This window comes from Eleutherodactylus coqui, chromosome 9 (assembly GCF_035609145.1).
Source record: "Eleutherodactylus coqui strain aEleCoq1 chromosome 9, aEleCoq1.hap1, whole genome shotgun sequence".
Classification (NCBI taxonomy): domain Eukaryota; kingdom Metazoa; phylum Chordata; class Amphibia; order Anura; family Eleutherodactylidae; genus Eleutherodactylus; species Eleutherodactylus coqui.
The window spans coordinates 152,379,645-152,395,573 of NC_089845.1; the positions used below are offsets into that span (position 1 = coordinate 152,379,645).

At 44.3% G+C, this 15,929-nt stretch overlaps 1 protein-coding gene across 1 annotated transcript in view; it reads right to left on the bottom strand.

The window, feature by feature from the left end:
- Positions 1–289: 289 nt before the first annotated feature.
- The window catches only part of LOC136578540 (zinc finger protein ZFP2-like), a 34,134-nt gene continuing 18,494 nt past the window's right edge, over positions 290–15,929 (bottom strand). The window contains exon 5 of the mRNA XM_066578676.1: positions 290–1,692. Coding sequence (XP_066434773.1) covers positions 290–1,692 — 1,403 coding nt within the window. The remainder of the gene's footprint in view (positions 1,693–15,929) is intronic.

Below are 15,929 nucleotides of genomic sequence, written 5' to 3' on the forward strand. Positions count from 1 at the left end.
ATAAATCAGCAGCACAAGGCTCTTTTTTCCTCCCTGTATCCTGCTTAAATTTGACCTAAGGGAAATATCATTTGGGCGTTTGGCAGATCCAAGCCAATTCCACCCAAAAAGAAAAGGGTTTAAAATTGTTTTTTTGCTGAAATAAATTTCCCACATTCTGAAGAATCTGGTTTCTTTTCAAGGTGAATTCTCTGAGTAGTTAAAAAATTTAATTTCCCTATAAAACACTTCACAAATAGAAAATCAAAAACAGCTTTGATCTGATGTACTTATAAAAGTATTGCCTACATTATGAGAATGAATGCAGCTGTTCTCTAGTGTGAATTCTCTCATGTTGATTACAATTTGATTTAGTTGTAAAACATTTCCCACATTCTGAACATGAATACGGCTTCTCTCCAGTGTGAATTCGTTCATGTTTAGTAAGACCTGATTTATCTGCAAAACATCTCCTACATTCTGGACATGAATACGGCTTCTCTCCAGTGTGAATTCGTTCATGTTTAGTAAGACCTGATTTATCTGCAAAACATTTCCCACACGCTGAACAGGAATATGGCTTTTCTCCTGTGTGGCATCTCTTATGACCTGCCAGAATTGATTTGCTTCTAAAGCACTTTCCACATTCTGAACACGTAAATGGTTTTTCCATTGTATGGATTCTCTCATGGTAATGAAGAGTTGATTTCTTATTAAAACATTTCCCACATTCTGAGCAGGAATATGGCTTCTCTCCTGTGTGAGTTCTTCTATGTACATAAAGAACTGAGCTTTTTTTAAACTGCTTCCCACATTCTGAACATGAATACGGCTTCTCTCCAGTGTGAATTCGTTCATGTTTAGTAAGACCTGATTTATCTGCAAAACATCTCCCACATTCTGGACATGGATATGGCTTCTCCCCTGTGTGGACTCGCTCATGTATAATAAGATGTGATTTAACTGCAAAACATTTCCCACACGCTGAACAGGAATATGGCTTTTCTCCTGTGTGGCATCTCTTATGACCTGCCAGAATTGATTTGCTTCTAAAGCACTTTCCACATTCTGAACATGTAAATGGTTTTTCCATTGTATGGATTCTCTCATGGTAATGAAGAGTTGATTTCTTATTAAAACATTTCCCACATTCTGAGCAGGAATATGGCTTCTCTCCTGTGTGAGTTCTTCTATGTACATAAAGAACTGAGCTTTTTTTAAACTGCTTCCCACATTCTGAACATGAAAATCTCCTCTCTAGTGTGTGAATTCTCTCATGTTTACTAAGATGTAATTTATGAGTAAAGCATTTTCTACATTCTGAACATGAATATGGTTTCTCTCCTGTGTGAATTTTCTCATGTCTAATAAGAAGTGATTTATAAGTAAAGCTTTTTCTACATTCTGAACATGAATATGGCTTTCCTGTGTCAACTCTTTCATGGTGAATATTTAATTTCTCATTTAAACAGTATCCAGATTCGTCACATTGAAACCTTTTTCCCCCTTCCTGATCGGCACTTGTGGTAGCAATCTGTGATCGGTCAGGAGAAGGTTGCTCGGGATTAGATGATAGATCTGTACTGTGAAGTCCTGGAAGTACATTAAGGGTAAGGAGATTTTCGCCTGAAGATTGCTGCTGGCTATCTTCATCTGCTACTTTATCACTTAAAGATAACATGACGTTTTCCTCAGAGTTCTTACTGGGATTTTCTGTTAGGATTAAAAATGGATTTTGTAATTATTTTAAAACCACACAAATTTAGAACTTTTCTATTAGGGTATTTTTAAACCAAGAATTTGGAGTAGATGGTATGGATCTGCCATGGATTTCACTCCTAAATGCAAGTGTGAAATCTGCAGCAGATATGCACCAAAATCTGCAACATTTAATGTGGATTTGCTGAAGAAAATGCACAGCAAATTCGCTCCCCTGTGTGAACATATCCTTAGGTTGGAAACACATGTAGTTTTTGATTAAGGTGCAGTTTTTTTTGGCAAATGTAGCTTCACAAGAAATAAGAAAAAAAAACGCTGAAATTACGCATACTAGGTACACTTTTTTAAATGAGCCCAGTAAGAGACGACCTCCACCCAGACTGGAAACAGGAGGGGGAACATCCCTATCAGGTGATAGCAACATTTATGGAGACGGTATTTAATAGTGGTCTGTCTACTATAGATACAGGGTAAATCAAAAACCCTATTTTTATACCAAAGGTTTCTGAAAACGGTCTAGAATACACACTCTGTGTTGCCTATAGCAACTATTCACAGTACCGCTTTCATTATAAATGTGGTTCTTGAAAAATTAAAGCCGCTCTATGATTGGTTGCTATGGGTAACTAAGATAGTTTCTCTTTTAGCCAGTTTATATTAATCTTTAAACCCCTTGATGCTTTTAAGCGTAAATGTACAAACCCAGATGCTGGAGGGCATCTGGAGAGGAATTGGGAGCCATTCTTGCCACAAACAGGGATGGTGCCAGCTGTTTCTGAGAGCTTTTACTCATGGCTGTTACCCATTTAATTGCCAGGGGTTCCAAACATCCCCCCCCCCCCACCACAATAAGATCACTAGATGTAGTTTGGTTGCCAATGCACCTGGGGACCTTCTGAAGGTCCACAGGGCTACCATGAATGCATGCCTAGCTGTGGCATGTCTTGATGTACTGCCTGTCAAAATGCACTATAATGTAATACTGTATTATTAAATTATACTGTATGAGTAATCAAAGTTAAAATCCCCTGTAGGAACTTAAAAAAAAAAAAAGTTTAAAAAAATGCTTTAATAAGAAAACAAAATAAAAAAAAGGTAGCAAAAAGTAAAAAAAAAAAACCCATACCTATATTTATGATAAAAAAAATTTCAAAAACAAGGAAAAAAACCCCAAAAAGGCATATTTGGTATTGCTGCATCCATAAAAATCTGATCCGTCATAGCAACACATTATTTATCCCACAATGAACATCGGCAAAAATAAATAAATACACAAACTCTAGTAATGCACTTTCTGGTCACCCTGTCTCCAAGAAAAAAAAAAAAAAGAGGAAAAGAAGAATGTATAAAAAGGGGATCATAACGTTGTATGTACTCAAAAATAGTACCAAATAGAAACCACAAGAAAAGATAAAAAAAGATGGCAACAGAAAACATATCTTAGTAAAATATTAGAAATATTACTGAAGATTATGGCGCGTAAGGTTGATGTGCCAATTGCGCCTCTTCAAATTTGACGAACGAAGGATTTGGGACTACTGCAAAATGGCGTAGTTACATCAGTTATTACGTAGAAGGAGGAATGTTAGGACTCTAACTCGTGACAGCTTGTGCTCCAGGCGATGCCCATGCTGATTGAGCTATTGAGCCTGCTGGACAGCTCCCCTGAGCCCTAGTACCTTGTTCCATATTCCTGGCTCTGTGTTTCCCTGTTCAAGTCCACCCCGTATCAAGTACCTTCCCCTTCCCCAATTAGCTTCCTATATCAACTTGGCCCTGTTCCCTCATTTCTTGCGTGTTTGTGTTCCAAGCCCGCAGCCTGTAAACCTGCTCCTTCTATACCTGCTCCTTTAAAAGGTTGTCTAAGTGTACTGACCCCCAGCTTGCTGCCTGACCATGTCTTCACTTAATCCGCTGTGCTGCTTTGACTTCACCGTGTACTGACCCAGGCTTGCCTGCCCTTGCTGGCTACCACCCAAGACTCCAACCTAGTGCCTGAACGCTACAAGGAAATAAATGTGAAAGCTCAATTTTCAATAGCCAGTCCCTGCATCATGCAATGCAAGGATGAGGATAGGTTTAGTAGATAGGTTTAGATACTAACTATCTAGGCAGGGGGACCAGATGTAGGAGATATACAGGAGATGGTGGGGCACCGGGTATAGGGTACATATAATACATATTGATGGTAGTCAAGTTTCTTAACATCCAGGAGGGTCACTTTAGAGGCTTGAAAACAGCTGCTGGTGCCAACCTATACCAATAGTAATAGGCAGCAACACAAAATGTACTATACACGTAGGTTTATTTATATATCTATCTGTATTTTCTTACCTTGTGATGTAAGCGGCCGGGGATCCTCCATCATGACGTCCTCGTACAGATCCTGGTGTCGTCCTATATACTCCCACTCCTCCATGGAGAAATAGACAGCCACATCCTGATACCTTATAGGAACCTGACAACACAATATCCAGTCATCACCCAGACCCCTCCTGTTACTGTATAATGTCCCCCATCCCCCGCAGCATCACCTCTCCTGTCAGCAGCTCCATCATCTTGTTGGTGAGCTCTAGGATCTTCTGCTCATGTATCGGGGAGGGAGGCTCTGTGGTGGGGAAATGACTCCTGCTCCATCCTCCTGACTCCTGGAGATGGTTGATGGGAGTCACACCGTCCCCCGATGTCTTCTTCACTATTGTGTAATCCTGTGTATGGAGAGACACTGAGAAATATCATCATGTACACAATAATAAGTGACGTCACATCCCCCTTTCTAGAGGATTACAATCTGCCCCCTGTCCACCCAAACTGCCCTCATTACATTGCAAACTAGGAAATACCACTGTTACCCTCACATTGTGGAAGAACTCCATCACCACATTCGGAAAGGTTACCGATGCAGTATGCTAGACCAGACCCAGGTAGGGGAGCAGCGGAGAAGCTTTTTGTGAAGATGGCACCACTGCTCTTCTCCTTGGAAACTATGCATTTCTGGTATGGTTTTTGCACAGGAGAAAAAGGGCAATTGTCAAGTTCGTGACACCAGTCCGTATACAGACCAAGGTCCGTGCTGGACAAAATAAAAATATAAAAAAGAAAAATAAAATTAAACATTTGTCTCCTGAAGTATAGTGCTATACTTCAGTGCTGATGTTGAATGGTGAGAAGAGACTCCAAGAGGCACAATTAGCAATAAAAAAAAAAATATAACCATTTTATTATTTCAAGACAGCAAGAATCTTCTGCTTCATCTAAAGACCCATGTACACTCACCAATTTTTGCTCAAAATTCGTTTAAATGACCGCAAATGTGCGATAATACTTACATGTAAACGCAGGCATCATGCACTTTTCATCTGAATGAGGATTTTGATGTGAGCTTTAAAAATGAGGATTTTCAGCCACAGAGAGATAAAAGTATCTCTCAACAGACCGCATGCTGTATTCTCCACGGGAGGTGGGAGATTGCATTGTATTCTGCCAGCAGTCCCAATGACAACAATGCCACTGTATGCAGACCACAGCTACTGGAGGCCCTTTTACATGCAAATGAGGATGATAAAGTGTTAATGGTCATTAGTGTCCAATAACACTTTATGCAAAATGATCGCTAAAACTTGCAATCTTTCAATCGTTTGAAAGATTATATTTGCATGTAAATGGGTCTTAATGCAATTTGAAAAGTACTTTGCATTTTCAGCACAGTTAAAGGTTATGTTTCTTTAAAATGCAAATGAGTTTCTTTAGAGGTGGTAGCAGAGCTATTGGACAGGATACAGACAGGAAGTGCAGACTTGTTATCTGGACAGCAAAGGAGCTCTTACTACAGTGAATAAGCATGGGGCTCTTTCCTATCCCCTATGCTCTGCCCTCCTGATTCCCTCTCTCCTATTTCTTTGAGTTTCCTTTCTTATAGAACATTATTTACTTTATTCTTTGGCTGATTCTCTATTATTTCAGAACTGAAGGTTTCTTTAGTGCTATATGGATTATCTAGATTCTTGCTGAAGACGGACCATTACTTCTCTTTTTCCTCACTCAGTATGAATTGTAGAACTTTTAGGTCCTCACACTTTGGTCTTTCTCTGGAGCTCTCTCAAGCAACCCTCCTCTTCCTTCTCTAGACCCACCCTTAGATTGAAAAAATAGGAGGAGTTTAATCAGTCTAACTTCTATTTATCAACCAGTGCGTAGTTTCCTTCTACCCATCACAGGCGGTCCTTCTCCTAATGAGCTGGATTATGCTTGTAAGCTAGGCTTTACCTTGTGAGGGTTAAAGGGTGGTTGACCAACACCAAATTAGCATATTACAGTGAAATCTACAACATTACATCACCTAGGAGTCCACAGTCTTTTATAGAGTGTACAATCCTGGAGATGTCACATACTCAATTAGAGGTCTCAACCTTTATCTTTCTGTGAATTTTAAGACTCCAATTTCTCACACTACAGATTCTATATGTTACCGCGATATACTAGCCAAACACTTGCCAGTCTTCAATTGACATTACGACCACAAAGTTGCTCATCTTGCATCACTCATCTCAGGATAAGTGGAGGCAAAGAAAGGTAATTAACCCCTTAGTGATCGCCCTATTGTGTTTTTACGTCCTGCCATTGCAGGACATGTATGGAGGGAGATAGCGCTGCTATCTCCCTCCATACATCGCAGGTGTCAGCTGTATTACAGCTGATACTTGCGGGCGACAGTCCCGATCAGACACACGGCCGAACGGGGCTGTTAGCCCTTTAAATGCCGCTGTCAAATCTGACAGCAGCATTTAAATCCCCCGAACGATGTACGGGGGATCTGTACGGTTCCCCCGCGGTGAGATTGGGGGGAGCCGTGCGGGTGTCATGGGAGCAGGCTACCTGTCAGAATGTAGTATAATGTAATCCTGTGGCATTACATCATACTGCATAAGCAATCCAAGCATTGCTAGTTGTTTTCCCCCCAGGAGGACTAAAATAAAAGTAAAATTAGGAACAATAAAGTTTTATTAATTATGTAAAAAAAAAAAAAAAAAAAAAAAAAAGGTGAAAAAAAAACCCTTTTGACATATTTAAAATTGAAAATCTAAATAAAACAAAAATATATATTTGGTATTGCTGTGTCCGTAAAAGTCCATTCTATGGAAGTAACACATTATTTAACACGCAAAGTGAACGAGGTCCGAAAAAAAAATGAAAACCTTCAGAAATGCGCTTTTTTTGGTCACCCTGTTGCTAATAAAAAAGTTACCAAAAAGTCCTATGTATTCTAGAATGCTACTAACTGAAACTACAGGACGTACCGCACAAAATGAGCCCTCACACAACTATAAATCGATGAAAAAATATAAAAGTGTCTTCAGTGACTAAACAACTTGCTTTTGAAATATCTGAAGGAGGAAATTACGGCAACCATCAAATCTGACATCACAAATGTTGCGTTTCATAAAAAACAGTCAGGAAGCTGCCTACTTTCACTACTGCTTAACATAGTAACAGTTTGAGGCTCAAAAAAAATGCAATTCCATCCACTTAAGTCAATTCTGCCATGTTGATCCAGAAGAAGGCAAAAACCACCATGAGAATCAGCAACCCATCTCCAGTAACCATAACCTGTAATATTTTTTACATTCAGGAAAGTTGTCTAGGCCCCTCTTGCATTCTTTTAGTGAGTTCACCATCACCACGTCTTCAAGCAGAGCGTTCCATAGTCTCACTGCTCTTACAGTAAAGACCCCCCTCTATATTGTGTAGAAACATTCTTTCCTCTTGATGTATAGGGCGCCACAATGTTATAGCTGCAGTTAAATATGCAGTTGTATGAAAAAAGTAAGTGAATCCTTTCTGATTCCATGGATTTCTGCATTGATTGCTAATAAAATGTTGTCTGATTGTATGTTAAGTCACAATTACCGAGACACACAATATAAGTAACAGCCCACAGACACTTGATAAAAATCTTCCTCCAGACTACACTCCGGCCTCTGATAGTCTTGTTCCCGACCCTCTCCTCTTCCTTCCCTCCAGACTACACTCAAGCCTCTGATCCTCTTGTTCCCGGCCCTCTCCTCCCCTCCAGATTACACTCCGGCCTCTGATCCTCTTGCCCCCGGTCCTCCTGGTTATATCGTGCCTACTTACCATTCGCATTACTCCTATAACATTACTATCAGTACATTGGTTACATGATACATAACGGACCATGTTGGTAGCCGATCTTCACATTATCTGCCGATCACTTGGCCGCTTTTATCCAGGACACCGGACTCTACCCATTACTCCCCACTATGAATTTCCCTTCCTTAACTCCTTCACGACCAAGGACGTAAGGGTACTTCCTGGAGCGTCAGGGTATATATAAAGAGAGGTCGCAGGGCGACCTCTCTTCCTACAGCGCAGGCATCAGCTGTTTATTACAGCTGACACCCACGGGTAATAGCCGTTCGTGGCGATTAACCCTTTAAATGCCGCTGTCAATTCTGACAGCGGCCTTTAAATCCCCCGAAACGATGTTCGAGGGTCCCGCATGCCCCTTCCCCCTGTGGTGAGATCGGGGGAGCCCTGCAGGTGTCATGGCAGCCGGGGGCCTTTTGAATGGCCCCAGGGCTGCCTTAGCAGATTGCCTATCAAGTCTTCCCCGTGGGGTGGCTTGATACACTGCCTGTCAAATGGCAGCATGACGTAATGATATAGTATAACGTCATACTGCAGGAGCGATCATACCTGATCGCTCGAGAGACAAGGTTCGGGTGCCGGCGCGGGGGAGCGGTGAGTTGCGGCAGTCAGCAGGGGGAGAGAGGGAGAGAGAGATCTCCCCTCCGTTCCTCCCCGCAGCTCCCTGCCCGCCGCCGGCACCCGAACCCTTAGCGAATATGCACGCTCATCACTAGTACTGACCCATAAAATAAAAGTTATCATGTCACTTTTCTTGCAGTTTGTGCGCCGTAGAAACAAGACGTACTGAAAGATGACAGAATGTCGTTTTTTTTCATTTTACTCCACTTAGAATTTTTTAAAAGCCTTTTAGTACATTATATGGTATAGTAAATGGCACCATTTAAAAATACAAGTCGTCCCGCAAAAACAAGCCCTCATACAGCAACGTCGATGGATAAATAAAGGAGTTACGTTTTTTTTTTTTTTGAAGGGGGGGGGGGGGGAGGGGGGGGGGGGGGAAAAACGAAAATGGAAAAAGAAGTTTACCTCTCCGGTCAGCAGGTAGAGGATCTCCAAGGTGAAGTCTAATATTCTTCTGGTGATCTCCTTCCTGTCCTCAGCCAACCTTGGTGGGTCATTTAGGAGAAGGAGCCGATGGGACGAGGTGGTCAGAAAACGGGATGAACTGGATGTTGTAGAGCTGCAGAAACCTTTATGAAGAAAGGAGCGGCTGTAAATCCTACAGGGACATCATCATATGTGATATGTGGGAAAGTCACTGGAAAGGTCCCTAGTTAAGGGCTCAAGCAGACGGCCGGGTTGTATCCCGACCGTGAGAATTCTTGCATAAGATGTGACCTGTGCCCCTGCAGTGACCCGTGGCTAACCTCCTCCAGAGTCTTCTCCTCCGTTCTATGTGCCGGCTGCTGCCCAGCCTGCACATGTGCAAAGCAGAGCCAGCGCATCGGCAGTAACGTTTCTATGCGAGCCTCTGCGAAGCTCGCACAGAAATAGGACATGTCACGATTTGTTTACCGCACACGTTTTCACGCGGTCAAATTGTGGAAATTCTACGGAAAATCCCTGTGTGCATTTACCCTAAACCGTAACTTTTATCGGATAAACTCTAAAATATTGGACAGACATAAGAAGACAGACAGGACATCCAAAAAACAAACTGAAGAGGATATATCAATTAGGGATAAAGTCAGAATGAGCCCAGAGGTTCTAACACTACATACAGATAGCAAGTATGCAAAGATTAAAGGCAAATAAGGGAGATGGAACAATACCTCCGCAGCATCACCCATTGGAAGGCAGCATTTCTTCAAATCAAAGTTAGACTCTTTATACAAGCTTGTAACTATGACTGGGAATTTAAAGCCAAGCCAGATTCCATGCCCAGTCTTTGTTACAAGGCTTGTATAAAGAAGGAATGCTGCCTTACAATAGGTGGCACTATAAAGGTATTGTTCCATCTCCCTTATTTGCATATTACCCAGAAAAGCATAAATGGCCTTTAAGTCTCCTCACTCCTTCACCTTCTAGGTGCTCTCTCAGAAAAGATAGTGTTTCTGACCAAAAATGATGGAGATTAAGTTTACTTGCCAAATGTCCAAATGTTCATGTTTGAACTATTTAGATTGCTCTTTTTTTTTTTTTTGGGCAAACACAACTAACAAAATGTTTATCCAAATTCAACACAAAATGCCACTTTTAATGACTATTGCTCGCTCAGAATTATTCAACCCCTTGAATAAAATCCCTCATAAGAGAACACATTCACAAATCAGGTGTCGCTTCAAGCACACCTGATGCAACTAATCAAGGATTTTATTGCCATTCTCACCACATGCTGGCTCATCACACACACTGTTCTCCTGACATCACAGAACAGATTTTGGGAGCCAAGAGACCAGAACAGCACCTGCAGTGGTAAGGTGGTAGCAGTTTCTAAACAAAGATGGGAAAGATGACAGGAGTCCATACTCAGCAGCTCAGAAGTAAAGAAAAGATCCTGCTGACCGCTGTGCACAGTGTATGGAGATGTCCAAGCAGCTCTTCTTCCCCACCAAATCAGAGAAGACCGAGAATTACATGGAGAATGCAAAGGGTTAAACTGGTGATAAATGCAGGCTAATAGTCATAATGACCAGAAATAGCAGAAAAATCCCAACAGAATTAGAGTAAAAAATAAAGTTGCAGAGAAAAAGTGAAAGGCACAATAATCAGAATTCACCTTTGCAATCTTTAATACCAGAGTCTAGACACTGATGGTACTGTGACCATCAAGAACACTTTGCAAGGGACCGTCAGATAGTGCAGAGCCCTAGTTGTCAGCAGCTGCCTTTAAACTAGTAGTACCTGCAGCTGAGGGCCAATCAATGGGAAGTGGTAAGTCAAGTACACAAGTTTTTGGAGACAAAAAAAGCAAATCTTAGCCGTTCGAGTGCAAGGGTGGGTGATTGGTGCAATCCATGGAGTGGGGCAAAGCATGGAGTGGAGAGAGGTCGATCACCTGCAGATTAGAATGACTAGTGTTGAGAGGACTTTTAAGAACTCGCTGATTCCCTGTATCTCAGAAAAAGTTTGGTTTGGTCTGAAATAGCTCACTCAAAACTGGAACTTCACCAAAAGGCCAAAAACTAATGTGTAACAATTAGAGATGAGTGAATCTACTCGTTTCGAGTATTTACTCGATCGAGCGCCGCGATTTTCGAGTACTTCAGTACTTGGGTGAAAAGATTCGGGGGGCGCAGGGAGGCATGGCGGAGCGGGGGTTAGCAGTGGGGAACCCTCTCTCCCCGCTGCAACCCCCCACTCACCCACGGCACCCCCGAATCTTTTTGCCCGAGTACGGAAGTACTCGAAAATCGCGGTGCTCGGGCGAAAAAGGGGCATGGCCGAGTAGGCTCGCTCATCTCTAGTAACAATGTATAAGGGCTGTAAAATCCATTTTCCTGACCAAGGACAGCATAATTATGGAGTTTGTGTTAACACTAACACACACTAACACACACACACCTTGGTCTGATTTGAACCTAAGCACTGCAAGTCAACAGTGCTGACCACTGAGCCAACATACATTCTCTTCTTCCAAAGAAGGAGGTCATCTTATTCACCCTTTCTGAAAGGAGGAGAAGTAAGTAGTATGGTGGCTCAGTGGTAAGCAGCATTGCCTTGCAGTGCTGGGGTTCTAGGTTTACATCTGAGCAAGAACAACATCTGCACCGAGTTTGTAGAAACCAATACAAAAAACAGGGATAATGTACAAACTCCATGCAGATGTTGTCCTTGGTTAGATTTGAACCCATGACCCCAGCAATGCAAGGCAAAAATGCCGATCATGGGTGGAGGAGGAATTTTATTGTTTTCAGCCAAGACTAACCCCATTTTTTGCAAAAATCGACTCAAAGTGCAATTGTTTTCACTCACTCAACAATAATAATGACACTGAAATCAATGGAACTGTATTCGTTTTGCAGCATGTAAAAAAAAAAAATAGCAGAAAGAAATCTGTGTGAAGATGGACATCACCCATCAGTACCATAAACTAAAACTCAAAGTTTTCGCCCAATTAGTGTCCCCTGTGGCCAGTTTTTGTACTACAACTGAATATAGCATGACTTGACCTCCAAAGATCTTCACTTGTGGGGGCGGGACTTAGCTATGAGAGAGAGAGAAGACGTGATTCACTAGAACTCCGTGAATCCACTGCTAAATCTTTACCTTCCTGCTCCTTATTGTCCCTCAATCGACCTCTACTAGCCCATGGGAACATTTTGGGGTCTTCGTGGCTCACTGTCAAGTAAATTCAGGCCGCGGCCTGTGCATCCCTGGGCTGGATTGCCATGCACTGCCAGGTGGAGGAGGTAGCTGAGTACATACACTCACAAGTCCAATGCAGCGGCTGTTTCCTCAGCCTCCCCGACTCTGACTGAGGTGGATCGCTGGTCTCTTACCAGTCGTAACTCTCTCCTACTGCCTCCGGGCATGAAGTAGAGAGAAAGAAAGGGAAACGAAAACGGGAAAAATAAGAGAAGGAAAAAGGAAATAAAAGGAAAATTGCCCGGTTTTTCATTTTTTTTCCCCCCTCAGGCCTATGGCCCCTTATTCTTTAAATCTACAGCCAGGGGCGTAACTATAGAGGGTGCAGGGGATGCAGTTGCACCCGGGCCCAGGAGCCTTAGGGGGCCCATAAGGCCTCTCGTCTCCATATAGGGAGCCCAGTACTATGAATAAAGCATTATAGTTGGGGGCCCTGTTACAGGTTTTACATTGGGGCCCAGAAGCTTCAAGTTATGCCTCTGCAGCATGGTTTAGGTATGGGTAAAGGTACAGATACAGATAGAGGGGGGCCCAGCTCACGTTTTGCATCAGGGCTCTTGAGCCTTTAGTTACGCCCCTGTCTACAGCATCACATTCTATGGAACTCTTCATAAAAGAAATGTTTTTCGTTGATTACTCATTTGGTGAGCAGACACTGCTACCCAGCGACGCATATGAAAATCTACTATTTCAGGGTTAAACGCTCACCAAAAACCTTTGACGTTATGTTTCACCAAAGATAAATCTGCAATGACCCAAGGCACACGAATTTAGATTCCATGATTTAATCGGCTCCAGCAAAGTTACTCCTTCCTCAGGAGTCTGCCAGTTGTATCTTCTGCTAATATTTACACTGTACTCATGGGAATTGTGGCTATGACAAGAGCTAAGAAAAAGGATGCTAGCCCCACTAAGCTGACTTCTTTCTTCCAAACAGTGGCTCCCCCCCAAGAAACAGAGAATGCCAACTCTCCTGAACAGCCATCTACAACTTAAGCGTCTCACCCTGCACTCTCTCCTAACATGGATCTTCTAAATCCTCAAGATGCCAAACATCTTCAATCAATCATTACTAGACTAGAAAGTATTTCATCTGAGGCATTAAAGGCCATGTTCCAAGACCTCAAAGAAACAATCCAGAAATACTTCAACGAAGCTGTCTCATCTATCCATAATGATAATAACCCCTTAAGGACCAGGCTGTTTTGTACATTAAGGACCAGACACTTTTTAGGGATTTTACTAGAGATGAGCGAACGTACTCGTCCGAGCTTGATATTCGTGCGAATATTAGGGTGTTCGGGATGCTCGTTACTCGTAACGAGTACCACGCGGTGTTCTGGTTACTTTCAGTTTCCTTTCTGAGATGTTAGCGCGCTTTTCTGGCCAATTGAAAGACAGGGAAGGCATTACAACTTCCCCCTGTGACGTTCAAGCCCTATACCACCCCCCTGCTGTGAGTGGCTGGGGAGATCTGATGTCACCCGAGTATAAAAGTCGGCCCCTCCCGCGGCTCGCCACAGATGCCTTGTGAGTTAGCTGAGGGAAAGTGCTGCTGCTGGTGCTGCTGTAGGGAGAGCGTTAGGAGTCAGTGTAGGCTTCAAGAACCCTAAAGGTCCTTCTTAGGGCCACATCTACCTGTGTGCAGGCTGCTGCTAGCAGTGTTTTTTTTTTTTTCCCTCAAAATCGGCAGTGCAGAGCATTGCACCCGGCATTAGGGACAGAAGTGGTGCATAGGCAGGGAGAGTGTTAGGAGTGAGTGTAGCCTTCAAGAACCTCAACGGTCCTTTCTAGGGCCAAATTTAAGCGTGTGCAGTACTGTGCTGGCTGCTGTTAGCAGTGTTGCATATTTTTTTTTTTCTAAAAATCGTCTGTGCAGAGCATTGCACCCTCCATTGATACTACAGGGACAGAATTGTGTAGGCAGGGCCACAACACAGTTATTGTTCATTGAATATACGCAGTGGGTCCTTCCCTTTGCAAAAAAGGAAAAGAAATTATATTTGGCCTGCCTGTGTCAGTCCTAAGGTCTCCGTGTACGTGTGTGCTGCGTGGACAACGTACAAAAATCAGACGCAACCAGCTACGGTTTACTGCAGGCTTGCGCCATTGTCTTTCCTGACTGGCAAATACCTGCTCTGCCAGAGTTAATAACTCTGCTACACTAAAGTTGTGTGACACTTTTTCAGGGCCACACCACAGTTATTAAACGTATTGTTTATTGAATATACGTAGTGGGGCCTTCCCTTTGCAAAAAAGCGAAAAAATTATATTTGACCTGCAGGCTTGCGCCAATTTATTTCCTGCCTGGGAAATCAAATCACTGGTAATACAGCATGCTGAGGGGTAGGGGTAGGCCTAGAGGACGTGGACGCGGCCGAGGACGCGGAGGGCCAAGTGAGGGTGTGGGCATAGGCCGAGCCAGTGCGGTGGCCAGGGGTAGAGGCAGGGCCAGACCGAATAATCCACCAACTGTTTCCCAAAGCGCACCCTCGCGCCATGCCACCCTGCACAGGTCAAGGTGCTCTACGGTGTGGCAGTTTTTCACAGAGACGCCTGACGACCGACGAACAGTGGTGTGCAACCTTTGTCGCGCCAAGATCAGCTGGGGAGGCACCACCAACAGCATGCGCAGGCATATGATGGCCAAGCACCCCACAAGGTGGGACGATGCCCGTTCACCGCCTCCGGTTTGCACCACTGCCTCTCCCCCTGTGCCCCAACCTGCCACTGAGATCCAACCCCCCTCTGAGGACACAGGCACTACCGTCTCCTGGCCTGCACCCACACCCTCACCTCCTCTGTCCTCGGCCCCATCCAGCAATGTCTCAGCGCAGCGTCCAGACGTCGCTAGCGCCACAGTTTGAGCGCAAGCGCAAGTACGACGCCACGCACCCGCACGCTCAAGCGTTAAACATGCACATTGCAAAATTGATCAGCCTAGAGATGCTGTTGTATAGGCTTGTGGAAACGGAGGCTTTCAAAAGCATGATGGCGGCGGCTGCCCCGCGCTACTCGGTTCCCAGTCGCCACTACTTTTCCCGATGTGCCGTCCCAGCCCTGCACGACCACGTCTCCCGCAACATTGTACGCGCCCTCACCAACGCGGTTACTCCCAAGGTCCACTTAACAACAGACACGTGGACAAGCACAGGCGGGCAGGGCCACTATATCTCCCTGACGGCACATTGGGTGAATTTAGTGGAGGCTGGGACAGAGTCAGAGCCTGGGACCGCTCACGTCCTACCCACCCCCAGAATTGCGGGCCACAGCTCGGTGGTGGTATCTGCGGCGGTGTATGCTTCCTCCACTAAAGCACCTTCCTCCTCCTCCTCCTCCTCCAACGCAACCTCTGTCTCGCAATCAAGATGTGTCAGCAGCACGTTGCCAGCAGTCGGTGTCACGCGGCGTGGCAGCACAGCGGTGGGCAAGCGTCAGCAGGCCGTGCTGAAACTACTCAGCTTAGGAGAGAAGAGGCACACGGCCCACGAACTGCTGCAGGGTCTGACAGAGCAGACCGACCACTGGCTTGCGCCGCTGAGCCTCCAACCGGGCATGGTCGTGTGTGACAACGGCCGTAAGCTGGTGGCGGCTCTGCAGCTCGGCAGCCTCACGCACGTGCCATGCCTGGCCCATGTGTTTAATTTGGTGGTTCAGCGCTTTCTGAAAAGCTACCCCGACTTGTCATACCTGCTCGGAAAGGTGCGCCAGCTCTGCGCACATTTCCGCAAATCCCACACGCACGCTGCCAC